At 39.4% G+C, this 26,286-nt stretch overlaps 1 protein-coding gene across 3 annotated transcripts; it reads right to left on the minus strand.

Annotated features, from left to right (window-relative positions):
- Positions 1-657: 657 nt before the first annotated feature.
- LOC120561297 (pikachurin) lies at positions 658-24,856 on the minus strand. 3 transcript variants are annotated; one of them, XM_039804354.1, is made up of 27 exons: positions 24,268-24,325; positions 21,590-23,424; positions 19,390-19,499; positions 17,672-17,758; positions 17,435-17,461; positions 17,097-17,214; positions 16,853-16,988; positions 14,669-14,832; positions 11,930-11,995; positions 11,453-11,565; positions 11,120-11,367; positions 9,603-9,790; positions 9,381-9,481; positions 9,193-9,293; positions 8,613-8,757; positions 8,163-8,352; positions 7,397-7,522; positions 6,706-6,949; positions 6,495-6,606; positions 5,604-5,720; positions 5,145-5,325; positions 4,523-4,546; positions 4,215-4,293; positions 3,908-4,051; positions 3,445-3,528; positions 2,758-2,861; positions 658-2,662 (listed from the first exon to the last, which is right to left on the minus strand). In XM_039804354.1, exons 2-27 carry the CDS (start codon positions 21,648-21,650, stop codon positions 2,511-2,513), a joined length of 3,222 nt encoding a protein of 1,073 aa, XP_039660288.1. In that variant the 5' UTR covers positions 21,651-23,424; positions 24,268-24,325; the 3' UTR covers positions 658-2,510. The 3 variants fall into 3 exon arrangements, with proteins under 3 accessions (XP_039660288.1, XP_039660287.1, XP_039660289.1); XM_039804353.1 differs by lacking the exon at positions 21,590-23,424 and having other exon boundaries at positions 24,268-24,856; XM_039804355.1 differs by lacking the exons at positions 11,930-11,995; positions 21,590-23,424 and having other exon boundaries at positions 24,268-24,855.
- Positions 24,857-26,286: the final 1,430 nt, after the last annotated feature.

A 26,286-nucleotide genomic window follows, 5' to 3' on the forward strand; every position in this document is an offset into this window, starting at 1 on the left:
AAAAATGTTGTCTACAAAATGGCACAAAAAAATCATTTCCTCAGATCTAGAACTGCTGTGAGGGTTTTTTACAGGTTGTTGTTGTTGTTTTTTTTGTTGGAATTGTTGGAAATGTTTCCAACAATTCCTTAAACCAACACCATGAGTGTTTTCTGATCTATCACCACTACGGTTAAGTGCAGGTAACTTAAATACTTGAATTAGGTTAGGGGAAAGATTGCTTCCGTGAATCACAGTCTCAGGTTGTCATTTTTTTTTATATTGTTTTCTGCAAAAATCTTATTTTTTACCAGTCTAAACAGGGTCAACCAGTACTTTATTCATGTATTCCAATTTCTTAGGTTTCTAGTTGCTGCTACCAGTGATTTGTCAGCTGTGCAATAATCATTCCCTTGTTTTATGGCCGTTGCTGACCAATTTACCTCTATGTCATAAGATTTTCTTTTGTTTTGTACAGCTGTTTAATAGTGACAGGTGTTTTTTTAAACTACTATCTCCTTTCTTATGAATTAAACAACCATCTGTTAGGGTAGCAGGTGAGAGCAGCTTTTTTGTTGCGATGCTGTTTTAAGTAAATGTTGTGTCTTTGAGAGAATTTTGCTACAATGAATATAAATACAAAATAAAATAAATGTAAGAGCTCTACCACTCATGACAAACCATGACAAAATGCTATTTAATTAGCAGGCTATTTGGTTAGAATTTATTACAGCATCTAGTTTTTGAGAGGCAGCTGTCACAGTGTACCATTTACAAATACAGCAAACATTTCATGTTCATGTTAAAAAAGAAAATGGTGGCAGAGTTTTGCAAATCTAATGTTATTTAACTCACATAATGTATTTCTGTTTAATTGTGACTGCAAGAATGGAATGGAAAGATATACCTTCAAACACGCCTACAATCAACTTTTCATCAAATAACAAATGTTGACACCTATATACACTTCTTTAGGACTGTAAATTACTCGTTTTCATTTTGAGGGGATTATTATGGGGGATATTAAGGCTTGAGTAGTAGAATGTTTGGGATGAGCACACTCAGCCGTGATGATTCCTGCTTGCTCGTCCCATCACAGCTCCACCCAGGTCAGTTCCTTTGCACAAATTTGGATTATCTGGCTCCACTAGCTGACAAAGTTGGCAGCAATAGTAAACCTTTAAATGGATCTTCAGACACATATGCTGACATTACAGATGCTATACCAACATTTCCCTACAGTCTATGGTTAACAGCTATTTAACAAACATGTTTCAACAGTCAATATGTGCTACATTTTGTACAATGGATGGTTACCCAGTGGTGGATCACATTGCTCAAGCTCATTCACATTACACAGTCACACGGTGTGTTTCATTGGATGCACCTCATTTGAAAATGTCTTTCAGACTTGACACACTTGTTGAAAATGCCATAGACGACCACTGACTTTCTTTTGTTCTCCTTCAAATAAATTCAAGTTGTAAGGTTGTGTAATAACTGACCAATTATAATTGTAGCTCTCGTGAGAAATCCATCTTATTTAGACATTGGTGTCATTTTCCCCTTTAAGAAGTCGAGCTTAGGCTTGGGAAAGCACTAAATTGACAATGTTGCATTGCTTGACTGCAAATTCTTAAAATACGAGAAATTCTCTATTTTCTCTGGTGTGAAAACACATGTTCAACTTCAAGGCTGAAGTTCAAAGGGCTGTGGTTTCAGATGATAGACACTGTCATGAAATAATTCTCCAGGGTTTTGACTGCTTCACCATGTCACCTTCAGACTTCAATGTGACTAGTATCTGAGATTTTCAAATAAAGGAGCATGTCAACTAAAAGAAGAGCGTATAAAGACATACATATTGTGAACAGCTGACTTCTTCACCCTTCAAAACTAGCAACCTTTACAAAAACTGCCATCAATCAGACTTTAAAAAAATGTAGTCTACGGACTGAAAACACGTCACGAACAAGAATGCCACAACAAAAAAACAACAGAAATACAATAGGGCCAAAACCAAAATCCTCTACAAAGAAGTTTATCTCTGCTAGCTGCTCACACATGTGATGCTTCTTGGTTCTTCCAGCAATCAAATAAGGATTTACAGTAGAAAAAATAAAGATACAATTGGATCATCCCATGAAAAGAATTGTCCTTCAAAGACACTCAACCCATAATGCTAAGCTTTTTTTCTCCTTTGACAGAGTACTTGTACTTTGTAATATCCCGTGGTCATTTTTGCTGTTGTCAGATGTCAAAACTGTTTGAAGCAATTCATCAACAAGTTGTTAATGTTAAAATAAAATGTACAACTTGGCAGGTTTAAGTTGGTTTGAAAACTTTGCACACTTTATTCTTCTTGTGACTGAAAGTAACAATGTTGTTAGTCTTTTCCCACTTCGAGTTTATACCATGTCAGTAGTCCTGAATTGGTAGACCAAAATGTCACTGTTTTAGTCATTTTCAATGGTGTTCGCTCCAGTTGAAAATGTTGCTGAACAGGGACCTTCATGTATTGAAGCCATTTTCTAGTTGGAGCAGGTGTTAATGTTCTTGCCATCAGCAGCATCTTCCACCAGTGCTAAGTGATAATCAGTGGAGAGTGTGAAGTGGGACACGCAGCCCACCAAGCCTCCAATGTACTGTCTGTTTGTGTGCAGAGCTATCTCTTTCATGCCACCTTCAGGGAGTAAACATAAAAATGCAGACATTATTGTTTGATCTACATTAGATAGATAACACTGTATGAGATAATGAGTTGTGAACACCACCTACCAACATATAAGGGTCCATTGATATTGAGTTGTCTCATCTTTCCAGGTGCCCTGCCTGTTTTTGCTCCATAGTCATCCACTGTCAGCTTTCCTGACTGTCCATCTCTGAAGACATAAGTGATAATGGTAAACGTATTAGTACATTTTAAGTCCTTTAAAGGCTGTCCTTGGGTTTTCAATTTTCCACATGGATTGAAAGTTAACATGTTTCTGAATGTGCTGCACAGGAAAGGATAGCAGGTTGCCAAATGATCTCTCCTTAAAGCTGTACTAATCCTGTATATTAACAATGGATCGAATGACTATGTGTTATGTGTAAGAGGTTGCTCGTAAGGACAAAAACCCAGGCAATCATCATGCAACTCTGCAGTTTCCCTTAGCTCTACAGAGCATTTTGGCATCTTTTAGCTCATTATTGTGGATTTATGGCCCGCAACTTTACTGTTTTGTTTCAAGGCTCTCACAACTCTAAATAAACACAAATGTTGTCCCATGCCTGCTGGATGTGTAGATAGGAAACCGTTTGCTAACATTTTCAGCTTGTTCTGCTGCCCCCAAGTGGACAAATAAACTAATTGGTGCAGCTTTAATGTCCGAGCTCTCAAGTGAAAGAAAAACAAAGCCACAGACAGTGTGTGATCATCTTATTTGACAGGATTTTTTATTATAGTGACATTTTTTAGCTTACCTCACAGCTTTGACTCTGTGCCACTTTCCATCGGTAAAAGTCCCGTTGACAGCAATGTTAGCCGCACCGCTGCCCAGGTTATAACTACAACAACATGGAAACACATACAACGCGTTTAGCTAGTTACCAAGGTGCAGTGGGTTCACATTTGTATGGTACTGCCCAGATAAATCCTGGTTCTTTTCCAGGTCATGGTCCTGCCTTAGGCTTCAGGTCTTTTTTTAGCTCTGCCTCTACTGGGTGCTTAGCTATCCTTGCCCTTTGGTGGGATCAGCGTCCTTTTCCATCATCATCCTCATCCTCTTCTTACACTAAACTTTCTTTTCTTGCTGAAATCTACGCTTTTTACTGCAGGGAGGAGTAACCATGTGCCAAGCAGGACTTGTACTTTGACTATAAATATTTATTCATAAGGAAATTATTCATACTGTCACTCATGTTACACAAACACATAAACCATTACCTGAAGATTAGTGCTCCATCCTGAAGCCCCATCGACAGGAAGTCACTGTTGGGTCTCATTGGACTGTCTCCTCGCCATAGCAATAGGCCATCCTTGGCTGTGCTCTTAAAACGCATGAAAAGGTTTGTCCTGGACCCAGACACCCTGAAAAATAATGAAATTAACTTACAAGCGCAATGAAAGCGAGGACTGTTGCTGTGATAGTAACAAACATCATTAAAACAAGATAAAAAAAATAAAAAACTTTAAAGGGGGAATTGTAACTGAACCTATCAAAACCCTTTTGCAGCCCCATTTCACTACCAACCTTTTCAGGATATCTCTGTTGTCATACGTCAGGTAACTTCGGCCAATAAACTGCGGAATCTCAATGGCTTCAGTCACAGCTGGGCAGAGAAAACATTGTATTTACTTTATATTATCACAAGGTGGCAGCATCAGCATTTATCTACTGATTTAGGCTTAGCTAGACTAAAGACTGAAATGATTCCGTGAGGAGAAATGTATGAGGGGAAAGGACATATGTATTTTCAAAGGTAATGTTAGGTTAACATTATTTTAATTAGGTTGCAGGTTGTCAATATTTGCTTTTTGAATTCATAGAAGAAAACTTACTGTTCAAACAGTAATTCCCACACTCTGTTCAGTGAAAGCATTAAAAAACATAAGGCATAGATAGGCTTTAGGGATTAGGTTGTCCAATACATCATTCTATATGACATTACATGATTACAGAAAACCCAATGTATCCCTGAGAAGAGGACAGGTCATGCCGCATTAAAGCCATATATAACAGACAAACAAAAAACATTGTCGACATTCATTTCTTTACAATTGATTTTTATTTAAACTGAAAGTTAATTGCAACTTCTGTTCTTCTCCTTTACTTAATAAAAAAAAACATTAAAACATATATTTCGATAAGCAGTGTGTAAACTACACATTGCTTTCAGTGATATCATCTGATACCCTTTTATCTCTGATGCTCTCTAATCACAATGCACCAAACTGTGAAATGGTAGTTCTTCTCCTACAGTCAGTATCAGCGCAGTGTCCCATAAACCTTTGGGATTCCCAGTATTTGTTTGAACTCAACCACCAAACCAAATACTGAACTTGCACCCATTTTATAACTATAATAGTCCCAGTATGTATAGTATGTTTACCCTAAAAATATGTTACATTGCTAAAATATGAGCCAGTTCTGTAAAAAGATAAAAATGCTTAAGCAACTGACCTTTCTGGCAGTGCCTCCCATCGTAGCCTAGAGGGCAGTCACATTCGTAACTGTCCCACTTTGGCCTGCAGGTCCCTCCGTTGGCACAGGGACTTTCCACACATGGGTGAGCTGAATTTGCTACATTAACTCCACCAGCTGAGCCAGTTGTTATCGGGATGGTGCGGTCATTGAGTATCAGCTGGGGAGGGGGAAAGAAAAGAAACAGTCAGAGACGAAGAGGAGGAAAAGGAGGAGGCGGCAAGAAAGGGTATACAAATTCAACTAGACACAGTTTTGTTGCTGTAAATATGTTAGGTGCTACATCATGTTTTTTTTGCGACAGAACCAAGTGTTGTGACTTAAACTTTTTATTGTTTACTCATTACCAGTGTGATGGATTTGTAATCAATGTCAAAATAATTGTAGCAGCAAATACATTTTTAAATACAGGTGTTACAGGTGTGGATATGCTAATACCTTCTGAATAATTCCAGTGAAGGGCTTTATCACACCTGCTGTCCTCTTGGTTTTATCGTATTCTGGTACTCCGCCAACATAAAGAGGTGAACTGCAGTTTATCTGAGTAAAAGCTCCCTGAAGAGTAAATCAAACAGAAATGTTCTAGTTATTTATGTCAGTTATTTGTTCATGAATCTAGTTATGCCATATAAACACATATGTTCTTTAAGATTAACGTCAATGTTTTCCCTTTTCAGAAACTAAGTGAAAAAGTGCCATTTAGAAAGTTTAAGGTCAATTTTTTCTTTATAATACAATAGTTTCATCATCACAGAATTTAATAGCGTGAAAGACCCTGTTGCTGAGTTTGTTGTGACGTCCTTCTGCCCCCTTGTGGCAAAAATGACCTAGTCTATATCCTTGACGTTCCACTTCCGGGATTGCTCCATTGCCATGGGAACTTCCGCCGGATTTCACTCTTTTCAGCCGGATGTCCGTAACCTTCCGTTTTGTTTGTGTTGGAATTTTAAACTCCGTTCGATTTATGAGGACTATCATACTGCTCCTCAGATCTCTGCATGGTTAATCCAGACAGCTAGCAGACTATCTGTTGAATCTGAGTTTTCTGTTGCACGACTAAAACAACTTGTGTGTACACGTTCCACCAAAACAAGTTCCTTCCCAAGGCTATTTTGCAGCAGCACCGCGGCTTTTCCCGGTGCTTAGCACCGCCCACGACGATTGTGATTGGTTTAAAGAAATGGCAACAATCCAGAGCATGTTTTTCTCCTATCCCAGAATGCTGTGTGGACTAGCCAGACCTTCCTTCTGAGGGCTGTGGAGGAAGGTCTGGCAAAGCGAGATTAAAAATGCCCTAATGCAGCTTTACGCAGCACAGAAACAAAATACCTCAGCAATTCCTTCCATTGGCCTCTGGCTGTCCACCTGAAGGATACCACTCTTTGCTGTACGAGACACCCTCAGCTCATGCCATGTGTCCAGACTGATCTGCTCTTCACTCCTGTAGCACAGATCATCACATACAACAGAGACCAATAGCAATCAGAAAGTAAAGGAGACAGAGAATAGTATGAGTGGAGTAAGTGCAGCTATTTAATACCTTAATGTAGCTCCTCCAGAGCCGCAGTCAAATCTGAACTCTACATATCTGTCCACCAGGTTGATAGCCAAGAAGTCTCCACTGCCTGCGTCCTCACTGTACAGCAGTGTCCCGTCAGGCATCGACGGCTGAAACGTCAACTCAAACTCCATGAAGGACAGATAACTCTGAGAGGACTGAGGCCACTGGATGACAGCGTACGAAAACACTGTCTCATTGAAGAGAGGTGAGAACAGTGAGAAAGCTGAAGAGTTAGAGAGAAGACATGAAAAGAAAAGAGCAGGAATGAAAGACAGAAGAAGGATTTGGGACACAAGGGAAGAAGAGACGTGAGCATTATAATGATTATGAGTGAAGAGGAGGAGAAAGAAATAAAAGTTGATAGAACAGAAGAAAATGGAGAGAAATTACACAGGGAGGAAGAACAGAAAGTGGAGGGTTATATTGTGTGAAAGCTGGTCTTACATGCAACCAATCCCTCTGACATACTAATACTTATCTCCACCAATTTTCCTTCATGTAGCACTAAAGTGGTCAGTAATAATCTTAAAAGGTTTGTGTGACAATGACAGCCATCAAGGAAGAATAAACCCCAAAGGGATTTTACTCTCTACTTTCACCGTTGTACGAAACACTACAAGTGTGTGTTCTTTTTGTAGGTGTGAGACAAAGGAAAATAGAGTTGACTCACTCTCTTCACAAAGTGCTCCCCTGAAACCGAGCGGGCACAGGCAGATGTAGCCATCGGCGCGGTTTGCAAAGCAGACACCACCACTGGCACAGCTGATCAGGTCACATACGCTGTCGCTGCACTCACCTGGTGGCAAGGAGATATGAGGTGATTTAGGCAGGCTCAGCATGTCCCTGTATAGATAACTGGAAAAACATGGATACATAAAAGCAAATACAGTTTCAGGGATTTCATTATTTCCATGTAACATTCTTTCTCCATAACTGGGCGTATAGATATAAAAATAGCATCATTTGTAAAACGTGTCTGCTCCCTGCTTCAAATACAAATTGACTAAAACCTAATTATTAAAAGGCGATTTTTTCTGATCGCGACAAAAGAAGGATCTTAAGTCGTGACCACTAATAATAACCAGATTTTTTCTTTTCTTATATTATTTTGGGATCCAACTGTGCTTTAACCAAAGAATGAATGCTGTCATAATATGCCTTGCTTTGCTTTTATTTGTTAGATAAAGTGAAATGACAACAGTACCAAACTGTGCAATGAATATATACTGCCATCTAAATTTAAATAGAGCCCTCTAACATTATGACTTATTTATGTATACAAAGTCCAAAATAAGTAATTTACTTCTACAGAGGCAAAAACCTGAGAGGAGAATCAGTGCATTATGGGTAACATGGGAAGGATTATTTATTTGTGACAGCAGCCAAAGAAAAATAATACCTGTATAAACTCACACACATACTGTATGCTTCCTCACCTATATCAGCTCCACTCAGAGCTCTGCCCAGAGGCCAGGGTCTGATGTCTGTTGCCTTGTTGTTGATGGTCAGACTCTGAATGCAGCCAAGAAAACCACGATTTGTCCCTGTCGCCCTGACCAGCCAATAAGCACTCGGTGATCCACCCACATACAGCGGAGAGCGGAAAGTGATCTTAGTGTACTGGCCCTGAAGAAGCAAAGAGTGAAGAGAACAAAATGTGCTTGATCCTTTAGTACTGTAAAAACACTTTGATGCTGGTCCACTCCCCGAATGGCCTAAATGGCAATATTGTCAGCAATGTCTCATATTTATACCACAAAAAGCTTTTCCATTTTCAAAGATGTATTTTATTTTGACAAGATACATTTATGCAAAAGAAATCCTGCTAAAAGAATATTGTGTAATATGAGAGCCTTTATCTTGTCACCTGCATGTGTTATGGTTACCTGTGAGCGCCCAGATATCGGGGTGTCATTGTCCATACGCAGCCAGCCGCTCATTCCATCTCTAAAGACGGTGACCGTGTGCCACTGACCGACAACAATGTGACTCTCACTGACTATTTGAGCAGCTCCGGTACCACAGTTAAACCTGAGGGAAAACCGATCAAATATTCAGTTGTTACATACGCCGACATGACACAAATGCTGTAGTACGCGCATGCATCCTTAACCTCTTTAACTCTTCACACAATATCACAGATCTATTCTCTATCTGCTTTTTCTAACATGTCACTGAAGATATGCAAGACACCATTAAATCAAATGGAAATACGGTATTATGTTTACATCCCCTATAAGATGGTTTCTACAAGCAAGCAGCGTATCAGTTTTCCTTTTTCATGCTTTTAAAGAATTGTTTTCCAGCATTAAGGACACTTTGTTTTTGCAAAAAAAACATCTTTTAATCCACTTTCTTTTGACCAACAGTATGTGACAGCTGACATCATTTTAAGGTTTAGTTTCTGTATGCTGCTTTTATTCACCAGCCAAACCTTTAAGAATCTAAACCCATATGTGTTCTCACCTGTAGTGCAGCTTGCCTCGCACCAGAGCCAAAGAAGTAAAGTCTCCACGGCCGTGTTCATTCTCTCCACAGTATAGCAACAAGCCATCCTCAGAGTCTGCCTGTTCCACAGAGAAACTGTTTAGAAGCTATTTTCTCCTTTTGAAAGAACAAGATCATTGGAAAAAAAAAAACACATCATTCTTTACCTTGAACTCCAAAGTGATCTGAAAGGTCTGGTAGGAGTTCTTCAAGGGTTCAAAGGTCATGTGAGAGTAGCCAAAGAACCTCGGAAAGTTCACTGATACCACTGAAGAAGAACAAAGTCACGACAAATGTATATTTGAAAAAAACTTGCAAGCGTTACAAAAATGAGAGCTGTCCCATCACCACACTTTTCGAAAGCTTGCACCCAACTACAGTTCTCTCACCCTCAGAGCAAGTGTCCCCTCTCCGTCCAAGGTTACAGTGGCAGCGTGAGCCTCCACCGTCATAATCGCTGAGACAGAAGCTGTCAGGTGGGCACACAGTATCATCACAGGTCAGGTCGTACACACGAGGCACCTCACCTTTCCAGGGGGACATGGTTGGGGTGGTAGTGGTGGTGGGTAAAGTGATGCTAAGGTGGATCAGAAGAGGAAGAAAGATAAGGATGTTTAGTATGGTTTACAGTGCATAGTCAGTAGTTTAACTAACAACTATGTTTTACTTTCAAATGCAATTTTGTACTGTGTCTATCAGTTCTCTATCAGTATTCAGTCATGCTTGAATGTAGTTACCAAACGTAGTTACTGGCGATAACTGCCATTCTCTGAAATCAAACTGGTTAACTATGCAGTAATGATCAAATATGGATCAATATTCTGTTACTGTATTGCCTAATTCTCAGTGAGAATGTTTTTAGAAACATATTTTAGTGTACTGTTTAGCTGTACAGTAATTTGAGAAAGTTTGTGACCTGGCCGCCATTTTCTCTACTTCAAAAGGACCCAACTTGCATGTGTCGCTCAGCACTACGTCATTATGTTGCACTGATTGGTTGTAGGTCTATCTAATTGCTTCCATAGGCATTTTGGTCTGCACCGTTAATAACCAGTCCTTCCAGAAAAATGTGGAGTTTTTTTGTGATTGTTGCGGGCAAAAATCCTTGATTATGCGGCACGTTTTCTTAAAAAATGCGATGGAATATTCGAGGATATTTATGCAATTTTATGCGATGAAATTGCGGGAACTTGCAAAGATTGCGGGAACTTGCAAAAACTGCGGTTTGATGAAAAAGAGGAAAAAAAGTGATTCCCCCAACACCCTGCTTTTCGATGATGTTCACGTCCCGTAATTACGTCACTTCATAACGTTCCCATGGCAACAGGGGAAAATGGCTGCTCTTGTGTGAAGTAAACACAACATTTTTCAACTTCTGCTAAGATATATGTGACTTTTTTGCAATGAAAATGCGGAAATCGGCAATTTATGCTGCGAAATTGCGGCGTATTTGAAAAAACGCGGCCCCCCGGACGTTTTTCTGGAGGGACTGAATAACGCCCTTTGGAAAACGAAAAATTAACTGAGAGGTCCCAGACTAGTCTGGCGATGCCAAGCTAGACGTGCTGTACATCACAATCAGAATGACAGCTTAAATTCTCCATTCTGTCTCCACCACAAAAAATGGCGTTTAGTAGAAAGCAGAAAGCCAGTAGAAAAAGCAATCTAGAAATCAAAGAGCAAGAAGAATCGCAATAAGAATTGTGATTTTGTTGAGATAAAAGAAACCTTCTTGATACCTTTGTTTTTTCCCCCTTCATAGAGAAACATCTGTACATGTTCAACTTTGCTTTTAAAAGAGAGGCCGTTTCCCCCTCCAGTTGCAGTGATGTCTGATCAATATAAAACAGATACCTTCAGTAAAACAGATAGCAAAGTAAATTAAGGTTTTTAGCGTACATCTTACCCGGAAGTGGTAAGTGGGGCAGTAGTTGTGGTGTCAATAGTGATACTGGGCTCTGAGGTAGGTGAGAAAACCAGATCTGTGAAATCTGGGAAGATGGATGAGGTGGTGGAGGAAGCTGTAGGGGCAGTAATGTTGGGAGGAGCGATGGTGTTCATACGGTAAACAACGTTCCGACCAGATGGCGGATCAGGGCGTGAACGAAGCTGGGACTTCCTGTTATCCTGATTGATACCTGGGAATGGCTTCAACTAGTAAGAGGAAGATGATATATAAGATTAAATACGACTGAAATGTTCAAGTATCCCTGTCCAGCTGTGGTATGTAATAACCCACCTCCTCAATAAAGATATCATAATCAGAGTCATCAATGTCGAAGCCATCTTCATCTTTGTTCCTTGAATCTGTGATGTAACGTCCATAATCACCACTGCCAACATCTGATGCACCTGTTCAGAATGCCAGTAGAGATACATGGTGTTTATTACATGCTTTTAAAGGTTTCATTCTTTAATGACAGTTGATAAAAACATACACGATGACTGCACGTTAAAGGGTCAAACAAAGTTGGTCAGTGATGAAACACAAGTCAGGCGTTAGTCAATACAGTAAGTTCTGGTCACAAAATGATGATGACAATAAAAATGGCCCAAACAACAATGGTGTCCAATTCACATGAAAGAGATGATGCTTGGATCCTCTGTGTATGACTGTTTTCCTATGATGAATGATCATGGGCTGGGGAATGTGACAACATTTCACTGAAGATCGGACATTAAATAGTAGTAACAGCTTCTGGCCCACTGGGTCTACCTTTGTGCCTGTACCCAGGTTGCTGAACCACGTACTGAAACGTGTCTCCTCGATACGGAACGGCAGCTAATAATGTACAAAAAGAAAGCCAGACAGTGAATACTCTGAGCATAGCATGAAACCAATTTTTTGGCTAGCTACTCTAACTGCTGCTGCAAAAATATTACTCCTAATAAACCTACTTAATTCATCAGTTTGTAGTTTTTACAATATAAATAGTTAGTTGAATAACTTGACAAGGTTTTGTTTGACATAAATAAGACATCGTAAATAGTTATACCTTCATTTAAACATACATTCAGAAAGACCACTTACACCTTGCATAAATGTGTTATATATTTGGTACACATACAGTATGTTGACCGACAGAACAGTTGTACATTTAGGCAGTGGTGGCCTAAAGGTTAAAGAAGCGAGCTTGTGACCGGGAGGTCGCTGGTTCAATCCGATAACCGATAAAATCTGGGTGGGGAAAGTGAAAGAGCAGCGCTTGTCCTTCCCTCATTACCACCACTGAGGTGCCATTGAGCAAGGCCCTTAACCCCAACCGCTCCAGTGCTGCTCAGTTGCCAGCAGATCAGACTGTGGTTGTACTGGGCAACTTCCAGGTATGAATGTGTAACTGTGTGAATGTGACAGGTTGTCGTTGCATAAATGTTAAATTTTTTTTTTTTTTAAACATATAGAAATAAAATAATTATGAAGCTTAAGATGTTAAAAAAAATCCATTCTACAAAATAAAGGAAAAACGATAGTGTGCATGTTCAATGTGACACTTCCCCTGCCATCCACTCTACCTTGACACAGCTTAATGTTAGCTTACATAACAACATCCCCTCCCTCTTGTCTTCTTCCTCTTCCACCTCCATCTACAGTATCAAATATTACAGGTTTACCATCATGTAAGGTAAGTTCAGGAATTGAAAAATATTTTGAAGTTATGGATTGATATTAGACCACTTATAAAACATAGCAAACTGCAAAAAAATCAAAGATCTTATAGAAACTTGACTAATAAGCCTGAATGGATGCCAAGATTTAAAGTGCTAATTAGCACAGCCTAATAACATTAAATCCTGAATACTGAGTGCTGGTATACAGGGAGAGAGGGAAGCCCAAAAAGCCCTCAGTAAACTAATCTTATGTTGTGTAACAATCCCCCTTAGTCCATACCACCCTGCTTCCAGCTCCTATAAAACACGCATGCACAAACACAAGCACACGCACGCACGCACACACACACACACACACACACACAAACTGTCACAGAAAGAGCAACAAGAAAACTATGTCAGTCAGTCAAGCCCGCCCCCGCTGTTAACTCATGCAGTGGCATATTGTGTGTGTGCATCCATCAGGGGTGTGGATGGGCAGAGAAGGGGTCTGGCATCCCGTCCTTAATCCTGTCTGATGAGACTCGGACGTAACCCGCTTTTATCCCGTGCTAAGAAACCACGCTTCTCTAGCTCTTCATTTCGGTCCGTCTGTCTGTCTGTCTGTCTGTCTGTCTGTCTGTCTGTCTGTGCCTGTCTAATTTTATCTTGTTTCATGTAACTTTCATTGCCATTATTCTTAGCAAGGTCTTTCTAATATTACCTCTCTTCCTGTCTGTCTTTCTAGCTCTGTGTCTCTGTCTCTGAGCAGTCTAGCAGGACTTAGCACACTTAATTCAATCAGAGCAGTTTACAACAGTCTGACATCTAACATAGCGTGTGAGGCAGATGCCGCTGGCCCACATGGCTTTCAAGAGTCAGCAGTGTGGTCTGTAGGTCACAGAACAAAATCTGGATAATGTGATTGTGTCTACATGGCTGTTCAATTATATTTAGTCATACTCCTAAAACCTTATATGCACAAGCATCCACTCACACATGAGCCTAACATTTTGCCCACAAACCTGTAGGTAGATTGTTTGAATTTCATGATCCTCGATCCATTAAGACATTACTATTACTGCATGCACGTATGTGTAGTACACACCTATGTGAACGTGTGTGTGTGTGTGTGTGTGTGTGTGTGTGTGTGTGTGTGTGTGTGTGTGTGTGTGTGTGTGTGTGTGTGTGTGTGTGTGTGTGTGTGTGTGTGTGTGTTTTAATATCAATAAGTCCTCCTGACCATCCCCCACCCCCATCACCACTACCATCAGCCAACTACCAACAGCCGACTACATCAAAAATAATAAAGTAAATGACTCTGTTGCTCTACATCTCCATCATCCAAGGCTCCACTGACACACTGACATTTGCTGTCCTACATTCAAGCTCATGTCATGTCTACATTAATGGAATAAATGTAATTTATTCTATAATAATGACTTGAGGAAGTTGTGTGAGCTTATTATATTATGGAATTGTATTGTGATGAGACTTTTTTTACTAAATTATGCTTAAATATTGTTATGCAATGAAGGTAGCATATTATGAGAGAGAATTCAAGAATTTGAAAGAAAAACAGTTTAATTGCTTCACAGTGCTGGGAGAAAACTGTGACTGTCTCCGTTGTAATGTTTGGATTTATACAGTGTGGTTGAACATGGTGAATGTTTTATTGTGAGAATAACTTTGGAGATGCAAAAAGGTAAACATAGTCTGTTGAGTTCTGCGTGGGTGTATTGTTGAACCTAAACTGAAACTGACTTTTGTTTTGAAATGTTGTTGAAAACCAGATTAACAAGGGAGCTGAGACTAACCATTCCTGGCTGTCACATCACTTGGCTCAGAGATCAACGTTCAGCCTTACCAGTGCGCACGGGGTTGTTGATGTGGCTGGGTGGGCTAACTCCGTGCACGTTGGCCGCCCTGACAACAAACTGGTACTCTGTTTCCGGTAATAACCCCTTCAAAACCATGGAGTTAGTCTCAATGGGCTCACGGATATATGTCCACTCTGTGTCCATTTCTGGCCTGTGAATGACAAGACACGCAAATATATCTTATTTAATTTTTATTTTCTGATATTGCAATTACAAATATGTTTCCACTCCAACCATGAGTGGTCTTTAGGGGATTCTTTTGTTTTTCTTTTACAAAAATCATAACTCTCAAAACAACTTCTAAGTAATTGTTTTGAGGATGATGATATGTTTTTAGGGTTGTTTAAAAGTCTGATGTGATCTTTCACTTTATTGTGTTCCTCCTGCTGTTGTATGCCTTTGAAAATGTCTATACGTGATTGCAAAGAGTACAATTACTAAGTTTTCAAACAAAACAAAACAAGGAATTAATTGAGATTTTTTTTTATGTTGTTATGTTACTATTTTTGAGCCTCTTTGAGTCCTAAAGCATTATTTTCTGCTTTAATCAGTGTTGTTTTAAAAAGTAGAGCAAAAAACAAAATGATGAACTCCTGAACTTTATTTTTTCTGCCTATCATCTCCTGCTTCCATCTCCAGCTGCCATATTTCTGTGCTGTTTCTGGGTGCCTGGAGCCACAACTATCTGTTGAATAGAGTCATTTCACCACCAATCAATGTCTCTCTTCAGCAATGCCTCTTTTGATGTAAGGGGAGAAATATTTGCCTCTGAGATGGCCCTTTTGTGTGGAAAATGCCCCTGCATGCAAAAACAGACACTGATTCATGTCTTCTCTGTCACAGTAAGTGACAGTTTCTCTGCCTCTGTCTCTTTCTCTTTGCCTAATCTCAGGGTCTGCACCACAATAGGCAACACTATTGTGTTTGATTTTCTTTATCTTATTTTCTTTTTAACAATTCTTATGGGGGGATTTTTTTATTCTATCTGCCATTTTTTATTTATGTCTGGCAAGGACTCCAGGCAAATTATTTTGGACTTTCTTGACATTGTAGTCTGGGGACCCGTCTAGACATGGGAGGTTCTTTATGTGTGTGTGTGTGTGTGTGTGTGTGTGTGTGTGTGTGTGTGTGTGTGTGTGTGTGTGTGTGTGTGTGTGTGTGTGTGTGTGTGTGTGTGTGTGTGTGTGTGTGTGTGTGTGTGTGTGTGTGTGTGTGAACCGATCCTCATGTCAAAACACAAATGGTTGGACTAAGCAGAGCAGCAAAGGCCTCACGAAATTCACTGTAAAAGAGAGCTGTGTATTCTGTATCATAGTAATGTGACAATGAGTGGATGCAGAGGCTCTGATTAGGGAGGCTGAATGTGCACCTATTACATGCACACCGATAAATGTTGGAATGGAAAGAAGAGCTTAAAAGTGTTAATATCGTATGACATATAACTGCAACACTGCATCTGGCCAAGATTTAGTTCCAGCACATAACTCTTCATAAAACCACAACTTGTTGTTTTAAAGTGATGGTTCTGGGGGGTTGTTTGGCTCGAGGTCGTGGTGCAAAGGACCCTAGGGTGAAATTACTCCGAACCATCACTTTAATGTTTCAATTTGTGTACAGAATAAACAAAAAAGGTACAGAGTGTTAATTAGTGAGCTTTGAGGTGCTAGTAGTCGTATTTCTGAATCTTCGTACAAAGCCAGGCTAGCTGTCCAGTCTTTATGCTAAGCTATGCTAACCAGTTGCTTCTCAACTAACTCTCTGCAAGAAAGCGAATAAGTGTAGTTCCTAAAAAATCTTTCACATTTGTAATAATCAAGCCGTTTATCATTTAAGAAAATGAACAGGAAGATAAAACCAGGCCGCCTTTTCCTTTTCCTCTTACAGCCAGTGATGGAACAAGGATTTTCTTACTTAGGCCTGTTCTTTCCCTCTATGAAGCGGCCACTTGAGGCTGTTCTACATCTGCTAAGTGTCTATATGGGCTGGGTTGATTGTTGATGGCGTATGTGTGTGACCTGTGTGTAACTGAGTGTGTGTGTAAATGTATATACCTGTAAAAGTGTGTCTGAGTATTGGCAGCAACCCTGTGCTGGTGAGGTCACAAAAGGCCGGTTTGATAAACATGAAGCTGCGTTAATTGCTTTCTTGAGGCAGATCACTCAATGACTGACCTGATGTAAGCCACCAGGAAGTGAAGGACAGGTGCGCTTCCCTCACTCTCTCCTGTCTGCCATGACAACGCCAGCTCTGTGTCAGATACAGCCTTGACAACAGGCTGAGTGGGGGGTGATGGGGGCATGCACATGTCTAATGGCACAGAAAGACATTGAATTCAGTGGAAGATATTGACAATACTATGGTATAAATAATAGTATCAGCTGTAAAAATGGATTACTACTACTCGCATTTTCTTACCATGTGAAGCAGTGCCGATGTCTCTGGGCATGCTGGGTCTACCCTCCCCTGCCCAACCATACGCTCCGACAGTGACTCTGTACTTAGTGTTCACTTTAAGGTTATCAATGTCCACATCCTAGAAGACGGCATATGGGTGAGTAACGGTAAAGATACAGATAGATATGGAAAAATAAGCAGGAGCATATCTGCAAGGACATTTAAAGGGAGAAAAAAATGAGAAAAAAGACAAGAGCCAATAATAAAAGAAGGAAAGATGGTGGATGAAAAGATGGGGAAGAAATTACTGACTAGGGATTGTTTCAGAATCTGAGTGGAAAGTCAAGTCAGATACTCACAAAGCTTGCTTGTCCGTCAAATTGCCCCTTTTGAGAAAATAAGAGCAGAGGTATCGATAAATGTTTGAGTGTATTTATTTTCTAAAATCTTGCAAGATTTGATGGTGGATTTAATGGTCATTGTCACCAAATATTAACATATATTGTCAACAAATCCCATGAAAAGATAGATCAAAAGCAACATGTTCACCACTGACTTCAAACATAAAGCAGCACTGTTGAAAGCTGTGAACTCACAGTGGTCAGCATGTCCAAGCTGAGAGGCACCTCCATCAAAGACGCTGTACCCATTGGATGGCCATTCCTCATCTCTGTGTAGAAGACCTGAAAAACATACACACATGGTCAAAGAGAAGACACGTACGTGGCCGGGTTAGCTCAGTTGGTAGAGCAGGCGCACATTTATAGAGGCGTAAGCCTCGACGCAGAAGGTCCAGATTTCGAGTCTGACCTGGACGATTTTCCTGCATGTCTTCCCCCTCTCCCCTTTCATATCTGGCTGTCCTTTCCATTAAAGGCTGAAATCCCCCCTCCCCCCAAAAAAAGAGAAGACACATACAAACACAAAAGTCTCAGATTCTTACTGTTTGACTAAAACTCAAACATATTCCGGCAGTGTTGAGTTTGGCAGGTATTCATGTATCTCATGTTTATGTGTATTAAAAAACAAACATTTATTTGAACCTTTCAGCCATCCCATTATGAAGTCATGGCTGTGACAATGTAAACACTGCATAATTAGGAGGCAATACAATGAGGAAACAGGATTATTTATGATCTTCCAAAGTGATTGGCCAAATGAACGTTTATCTGTGAGTCGTGGGGAAGCTAGGTAGCTGACTAATCCTCTTAGTGCAGACATATGGTCAAAAGCAGAGCACACACTCATACTGGTCCACACTTTGTTAATGGTTCACTCAAAACAAACACAAGAGAGTAAGGAAAGAAGGAAGGAGGAAAGGAAGGAAACTGGATTCTGGCAAGGCATTATATCTCATTAAACATATTTAAATTATTAAACATTCAAGAGGACAATGGGCACCCTTGTGTTGACTTAGGGTCAAATTGACCCGTTTTCAATTTTTGTTTTATATGAGAAAATAGGGACGTAGAAATAAGCGCTGAAAATGTAAAGAAAAAACAAACGGGAAGACTGCACAAGGGTTAAAGTGATGACAGAGTAAAAACAGAAAGGAAAGACACTTTTTCAATTCAAGTCCACTTTGTGCAGCACAAACCTGCCTTTGAATATTACATGTACAAAATGTATGTACATTATGTTTCTACCAAGAAAAGCAAACCCCACTTTAGTACTCAAAGCACAGGGTGGAGCAAAACATCTATTGACAAGACACTAAAATAAAGATTTGTGACCACATCTTTCAGAGCTATATTGCCCCTTAAAAAGCATAAATTTGGCAGTGAAGGGGTTCCGTCAAAACACTGGAAATTTTGAAATATCAATCTAGCTCTCAAGGCCATCTTACTGGACAGAGGATTTTACAGGCACTTTAAAAGCGGGGGGGGGGGGACATATCTGAGTTGTTTTTTTATTGTTGCCAAGTAGAAATCCTTTCTATTAATTTTGAAAAAGAGTTCTTGAAATGAATCTGTAGGGGCAGCCCGCTGTTTGTAAAGCTAAATGATTTTTTTTTCTCTTGGTTCTGAACTGTTTGTTTTTCTTTAAAGCCATCACACAGAAACTGCTGCTGGCACACCCTGATTTTAACTATATGAAGCATCTCACATTGAGACTAATATGAACAATATTTAGAATAATAGAAATGGAAAATATATGTACTTATAAGATGTAACCCAATACATGTCATTTAAAGATCCCGTTGGTGACTGATAATCTCAAATATTTTTTCATTACAAATTGAGCTGTCACATTGAAATGAAAATAATACTACATCTGTGTTATTTTTTTATGTGAAATCACAGTCTGTGATTACCTTGTATCCGGTGATGGTGCTAACATGTCGCCGGGGCATCTTCCATCGTACACTGAAGGCGGTGCAGTTGACTGTCTCCAGCTGGATGTCCAATGGAGGACTCAGACGATCTGTTTTTTTTCAAACACACACAAAGAGGCATAATCAGTGAGGGGAACACAAGATATACGAGGGGAAAAGCAAGTGTCACTGTGACAATAGGCAGCCATAGATTATTGAACCGGAGACAATTAATGTTAGATTCAGATGGCAGCTTGTGACCTTTACGTACAATATTATGAGATTGTTTGGCATCTCAGCTTCTTACAATCTTAATGTCAGCAAAACATATTAAACCCTAATTTAAACTTAAAGCTGTCCTGATTGAAAGTGTTCCTTGGGACGAGGAACCCACAGAGAATTGTCACCCAACCCTACAGTGTTTTAGCATCTTTAAGCTCTGTTTTGTTTTTCTGAACCGCAACTTTTGTTCACTCTCATCACTCACATAAGCATAGTTTTTACAGCAGGAGGCAGCTCTGAAAAACCCACTGTTAGCACCAAGTAGCAGACTGACAAAGGTAACGACTATAGCTGGTGAGCACAGTGAAGCAAGATATTTCCCGTAGATGTTGGTGGACCCCAAAACTGAGCAGCAATAAGAGTGAATATTATATTCACCAGAGGGTCAATAACTGAACTCTGAATTAATGCTAATGTTACTCTGTACAGGATGTCTCAACATGTAACTGTTTGCCAACGTTCATCAATGCAAATACGTCAATGTTGTGTTTACAGCTTGTTTCTGATGCTCCCAAGTGGGCAAATAAAATGTCAATGGAGGTTAAATAAAGATAAAATATTTGTAAAGATTTTATGAGGCCGTGTTGCACAAGCTGCCTTCTTATTTATGTTCTCTACTGGCGCCCAAAGCTATCGGTAGCTGCACCCTTCGGTCACACAGAGAAATGATTTACGTCATTCCTCGAACCTGTTCTGTGTTTGGTGAAGGTGCTTTTAAAGTTTTTGCTCTTTCATCTTGGTGTGAGCTACAGTCCCCTTAATCTAGATTATTTTAATAGCATGGAAGATTTTAAAATTAGGATAAAGGACTTCCTGACCACTGAATGCACATGTCCTCTTACAGAATTCAGATTTTCTTAGTGTTTAATGTAATTTTTGTGTTTTGTATTATGTCTGTTGTTTGCTCTTTGTTACTGTATGTTGAAACTGTGATGCTGCTGCCTTGGCCAGGACTCCCTTGTAAAAGAGATTCTGAATCTCAATGGGACTATTTCCTGGTTAAATAAAAATTTTAATCCTACAACTTCATCCTTGTGAAGATTATTTTTGTGTATAAATATATATATATATATATATATTGAAAACTCATTTTAGTTGTTTTTTTAGAATAAGGGAAAAAATTGCCTGCAGATTATATATAAACGCTTTGTCAATAGTTCCATGACATTTGAACAAAAGCAATTGTGTTGCTATATGTTTCCAACAAGCTAATGATAATTTAAACATAACCTACACTGTATTTCACCTCATAGTCTATTTGAAGGGTAAAATAGGACCATTTAAAGTGGCATAACCTGTCGCTAGATGAGCTGGCATCTAATCTTAATTGACTCTGGCTTCAAATGTCATTATTTTCATGGTCTGATTTATTCAATCCCGGGTGCTTCTGTGATACTTCAAGAGATTGTTATTGCACCTTCAGTATCCAACTGCAGCCTGAAAAGCCTCTTTGAGAAGAAAGAGCTCTAGAGGTATAGATCATCAACACCCCTAATGACCTGCTTTATATCATTATTATTATATTACATGGCTTTAATGGAGAAAAATGAGCAGACAAGGACTTTTTCAGCCTCATAGGCATACGCTTCATGTCATAACATTTACATAAAGTAGAGGATTGTTACATCCAGACAATGAAGACGGTCCTTAAAATAGTGTATAACAATATACAGTAGTAGCTAAACATCATGCATTATCAATTGATTTTATTTTTGACTTTTTTTATATGCAATTTAAGAGTAGATTCATATATGGCCTGATTTAGGTGACAAAAGGACAGAATTCCCTGGTGGGGAATTACGACGTTATGACGTGGGGATTAAATTGAAGTCTCATGTAGTTACAGTGCTGCTCTTTTCCACTTTCCTTTTTCTCTCCTACTTCTAGTGACTCCCTTCTTTTTATTTCCTATGCTGACCTCTCTCCTGCCCTCCTGAATCCACTCGTCTCTTTTCAGCTTTCTCAAACCCTTCTCCCATGCTCTTCCATCCGAGCGGGTAATTCAATATGTCAGCTGAATTCCCCGATCATCCATGTCTCCCCAGGAGTGCGGCCCTGCGAACATACGGGTGAGCTGAACTCACAGAATTAGAGCAGATAGATAGGGGAATTCTCAAATCATCATTTTTACATCCATCAACATATACCAACTTACAGTGGTATGAGTAGGTCTGGATGAAAATTTTAATACTCAGAGGGACTGGAGTAAAAATAGGAATCCTGAAGCTCTTGACATAAACCCCTGAAGCTGGTGGATTGTTTTTGGCAGGTAAGACTTGATTCTGTATTGATCCTGCATCTCCACAGGTAGCCTTGCATAAACTACAGAAGCTGTTCTGAAGCAAACTGCATCTTTTGAGCAACACTGGCCTGATGCTGATGATTGGACACTTGAATACAAAATTATTAAGAGACCATTGTTCAGAAAAAGGCAACATGAAGCCACGGTGTCAGAAAACCCCCCACTTTCATGCTCTGTTGATTAAGAATAAGGCAACGGCTGCAGAATCTCAGGCAGAACAAATCAAGAAACACACCAGATTAACAAACACCTTCTTCCACAGTTCTGTGATGTTTCCTTTGAAATAACTCATTACTCTCTTAATCTAAGTTTGAAGTATCATCCAAATAATAGCTTGACTAATACTGGATTTTTGAGGCTAATACTGATATCTAAAATTGAGATTTAAAAATATCCAATAATGACATATTTTGCAACCAAGATAAACTTGTCAGTGCTCTCTGATGGACAAACTATGGAGACACTCTTTCTACATTATGAGATATTTTAGGCATTTGTCTATAACAATGTCTTATAACTTATTGGCTGACATATGGACTGATATCAATGTATCTGTAAGAAGCTAATATCCGTCTAGTTTTAGTCCACTGTCTCACTGTTTGTCATGTTTCAAATATGTTAATATGGAGCATTTTTTCATCTGTTTCATAGGGTGTTGATAAGAGCTTTAAGTCTTTTCAGGCACAAAGCTTTTTATCTATATCGAGGATTCAATGCTCCGGACAAATTAATACTACTCCGATCAAAAATAAAAAACAAAAGGTGCTTTCATAACACTTGCTCTCACTTGATCAACAGTGGGCCCCAAATCAGACATCTTCTTTAAGAGCAAAGCACCTGCTCTATTACTCTGATTCTATATCTCAACTTTCAGTGTCAGTCATGTGGTACTGATCTTTCCAGGTCTGAGTCATCCAAAAGTGAATGACCACTAAGACACATGCCAATATGAAGAGACAAACTGTGAAATGTCATCTCCTTTCTCATATATTTTTTTTGTCTTTCACCAAACAATATTGTTTGTACGGAATGACATAAAGGGGTTAAAAGGCATGATTTTTATAACAAGTTTAGACATACACTGCAGTAGGTGTAAAGAAATAAAGCTGAATAATTCTATAAAATAATTCAATAGCTTATTCTGACTGGGGAGAAAGCTGTCAAAATACTGAAAGAGTAAGACCACCTTGGGGAAAGACGTCATTCAATCTTAACTCTTTCCTACTACCAGCTTTGTTGTGTAAAGGCTGATGTGATTCATCTGGACATTGAGCCCTGTTGACATCTCCCTCCCTCAAAATGAAGCCTGAAAGACCTCAAAACAAGTACAAATGTCACTGGAAGTCATGAAGACAGAACTACAGCCTTCCTCTGTATGGCAGTCCCAACTGTGGTTAGTTTTCTGTGCTGACAGACGGATGCAATAGTCAGCCTCCTGTAGCCTGTGGGTCCTAAAGAGTGAGGGTGACATACACAGAGTCAGAAAGACTGACAGTGAAAGAAAAAGGAAGTGATGGAAAGAGAAGGAAAAGGAAAGAAACTGGGATGGAAAAAGTGTTCAGGGTGACAGGATATCAAAAAAATAAAAAAAAGGGGGGTTTTTTTTTCCAAAAAAATTTTTTTTTTTTTTTTTTTTTTTTTTTTTTTGGTGTTGGTCTAAACCCGAATATTTACTTTTCTGTCTTTCTTTCTTTGACAAATGTTTACATATTTTGTACAATTCTTAAAATATGTGGACAGTTTTTATTAACACAAACAATGGCATTTCCTTCTTAGCCATAAATATGTCCTGCTTCAAACCTATCAGAATTTAAAGTGTGAAAATGACAGTTATCATATAATTTCTAGCTCACCGAATATGATTAAAATGCAGTTTTGTGCGGCTGCTCAGTGACTAAACGCGCCTTACAGAGAGAGGGGTGGGGACCTTTTTTTAAATGACCTAAGAGACATGCTGTTCTGGAGCTTTTGTTGCAGAATAACCACTTCTACGCTGTATGAACAGGGTTTAGGGTTTTCAAACAAAGTTAATATTTTTCAGCCTTTATATCCATAATCTAGATCTTAAAGGACTTAAAAAGTTTAAAATGGTCACTTAGATTGTTGTGAATTGGTGCTAAAATATTATGTTTCAAATGTGACGTGACAAAAAGCTGGCTTTAGGCTACTAGTGTAATCAAACAAATAGAAAAATAAGCACACACTAATGCTGCCCTCATCCACAATTTTTCATTATAAAGTATTATCATTATTGTTATTATAAATCTGGTATAAAGGTCAGCGGGTAAACTCACCAGATCTCCGAGCATTTGATCTTCTTGCACAAAAGCAAATGCTGGCTGTGCATATCGCAAAAAGAAGTAAGTATAAAAGACTCCTCTCTTTACATGTAGATTCCATTTCTTCTGTGGGTCGAAAGTTTAAAACGGTCAAATGTTCATTTTATCACACATTCAAACGCGCCTGTAACTGTAAATGTAACTAGCCCCTTTGCTGATAAAAGTTTACTCTGATGAAAATCGTTTTCTTTTATCCAGAATTTGGCGCAAAAGCCATCCGAAGACAGGCAAAATAAAAGAATGCCCAGAAGAAGGGGCAGCTACGGTTTGACACTGATAAGATTACAGTCTGCAAAAGATCAGTAAGTTGGAAACATTTACGGGCGGACAGACAGCCACTGCTCCAACAGGCGCGCTGACAGACGATGGAGCGGGTTGTCCCGACAATAAGCGCTTAATGCGCAATGACTAAAACAACTGAATGGTAGGCACGATCATTTTTACGCATACATCTCGCTTTAGTGTCACGCTCCGGTCTTAAACAGCAGATGAGAAGGACAGCGAAGTGCATGAACGTGGGGCCATTTAGAGCTAAGAGGATAACGAGCCTCTAATCCGCACACTGGACACAGATGGAGAGCATGTCTTGAAGCAGGGGAGCCGCTCAGGCAACATACAATGAATAGTGTGTGTGTGTGTGTGTGTGTGTGTGTGTGTGTGTGTGTGTGTGTGTGTGTGTGTGTGTGTGTGTGTGTGTGTGTGTGTGTGTGTGTGTGTGTGTGTAACAATGACCAAGGAGGGCAAAACAATGAATTATTAATTCATGTTAATTCATTAATCTGTTGCTGTACTCATCAATATGTGACCACAACTGGCCAGCTGATTATGTGTTCTTAAGTGTGGCTTCAACCTGAAACAAAGAAGTAAAGCTTGAATGAGAGGAGTGGTCTGAGTGTGTGTACACAGTGTGCACATGCCTGCGCGTGCTTGTGTGTGTGTGCGTGCGTGCATGCGAGAGAGAGAGAGAGAGAGAGAGAGAGAGAGAGAGAGAGAGAGAGAGAGAGGGGGAGAGAGCAGTGTTTCAGCCAAAAAGGCATTGTTCTTATCCAGGAGGGCCAAAGAAAAACAGTACCAGACAGAGACACTATTAACACTGATAAAGTGCAAGTATTATTTATGTTATATAATAAAAGAATATCTAACCAGCAGCCAGGTAACCAGCTGATTTGGTTTGCCATTTTCATTTTCACTCTGCCATCTACTTAGAGTCCTTTACTTAGACTTCATTTTCTGAGCCAGAAATATTCTAACTGCATACAAAATGAGTATATAAGATCCAGTAATTAGTCAAGCCATCAATTTGGACAGAATAAGTAGTACATGGAAATCCTTTTATCTAATTCTGATCCAACATTTTTGCCCTGACTCACACTGTCGGCTACTAAAAAGTATTTCCAAGTAGGAAATTACAAACTACTGCAAAGACCCTTCAAGTAGTGTTGCATGTTCATTTTAGTCATTTTTATAATGAAACCATCAGTGCAGTAGCACAGGTCATACCACCCATTCTGACAGCATGTATTGTAAAAGTGGAATAGTAATATTAGGCAAAGACTGATTGAAGGTGAATACATCTATCTAAGACATAAAGCTCAGAAGACTTGATTTCATCTGAGTGAGGTTAGGACATGTCAGCTCTAATTGTTAATTTCATATTCATGCGCGCACACACACACACACACACACACACACACACACACACACACACACACATACACACAGACACACAGACACACCGACAGCAGTGAGTTACATACCAAGTTGCCATAAGGATATTTTTTACTTTTAATAATGTATTTGTCAAAGATGCTGCTGGTGTATAAACAGGTAATGAATGACAATGCAATGACAGTATAACATAACACATGTAATCATATGAAATGTCTTCATAGGAGAGGTTATAATTATATAAAAATTCTATAAATCAATAAACACTTAAAATGTCCTTACATCTGCATTATAGACAATCAACTA

Source organism: Perca fluviatilis, chromosome 6 (genome assembly GCF_010015445.1).
Source record: "Perca fluviatilis chromosome 6, GENO_Pfluv_1.0, whole genome shotgun sequence".
In the NCBI taxonomy this organism is placed as follows: domain Eukaryota; kingdom Metazoa; phylum Chordata; class Actinopteri; order Perciformes; family Percidae; genus Perca; species Perca fluviatilis.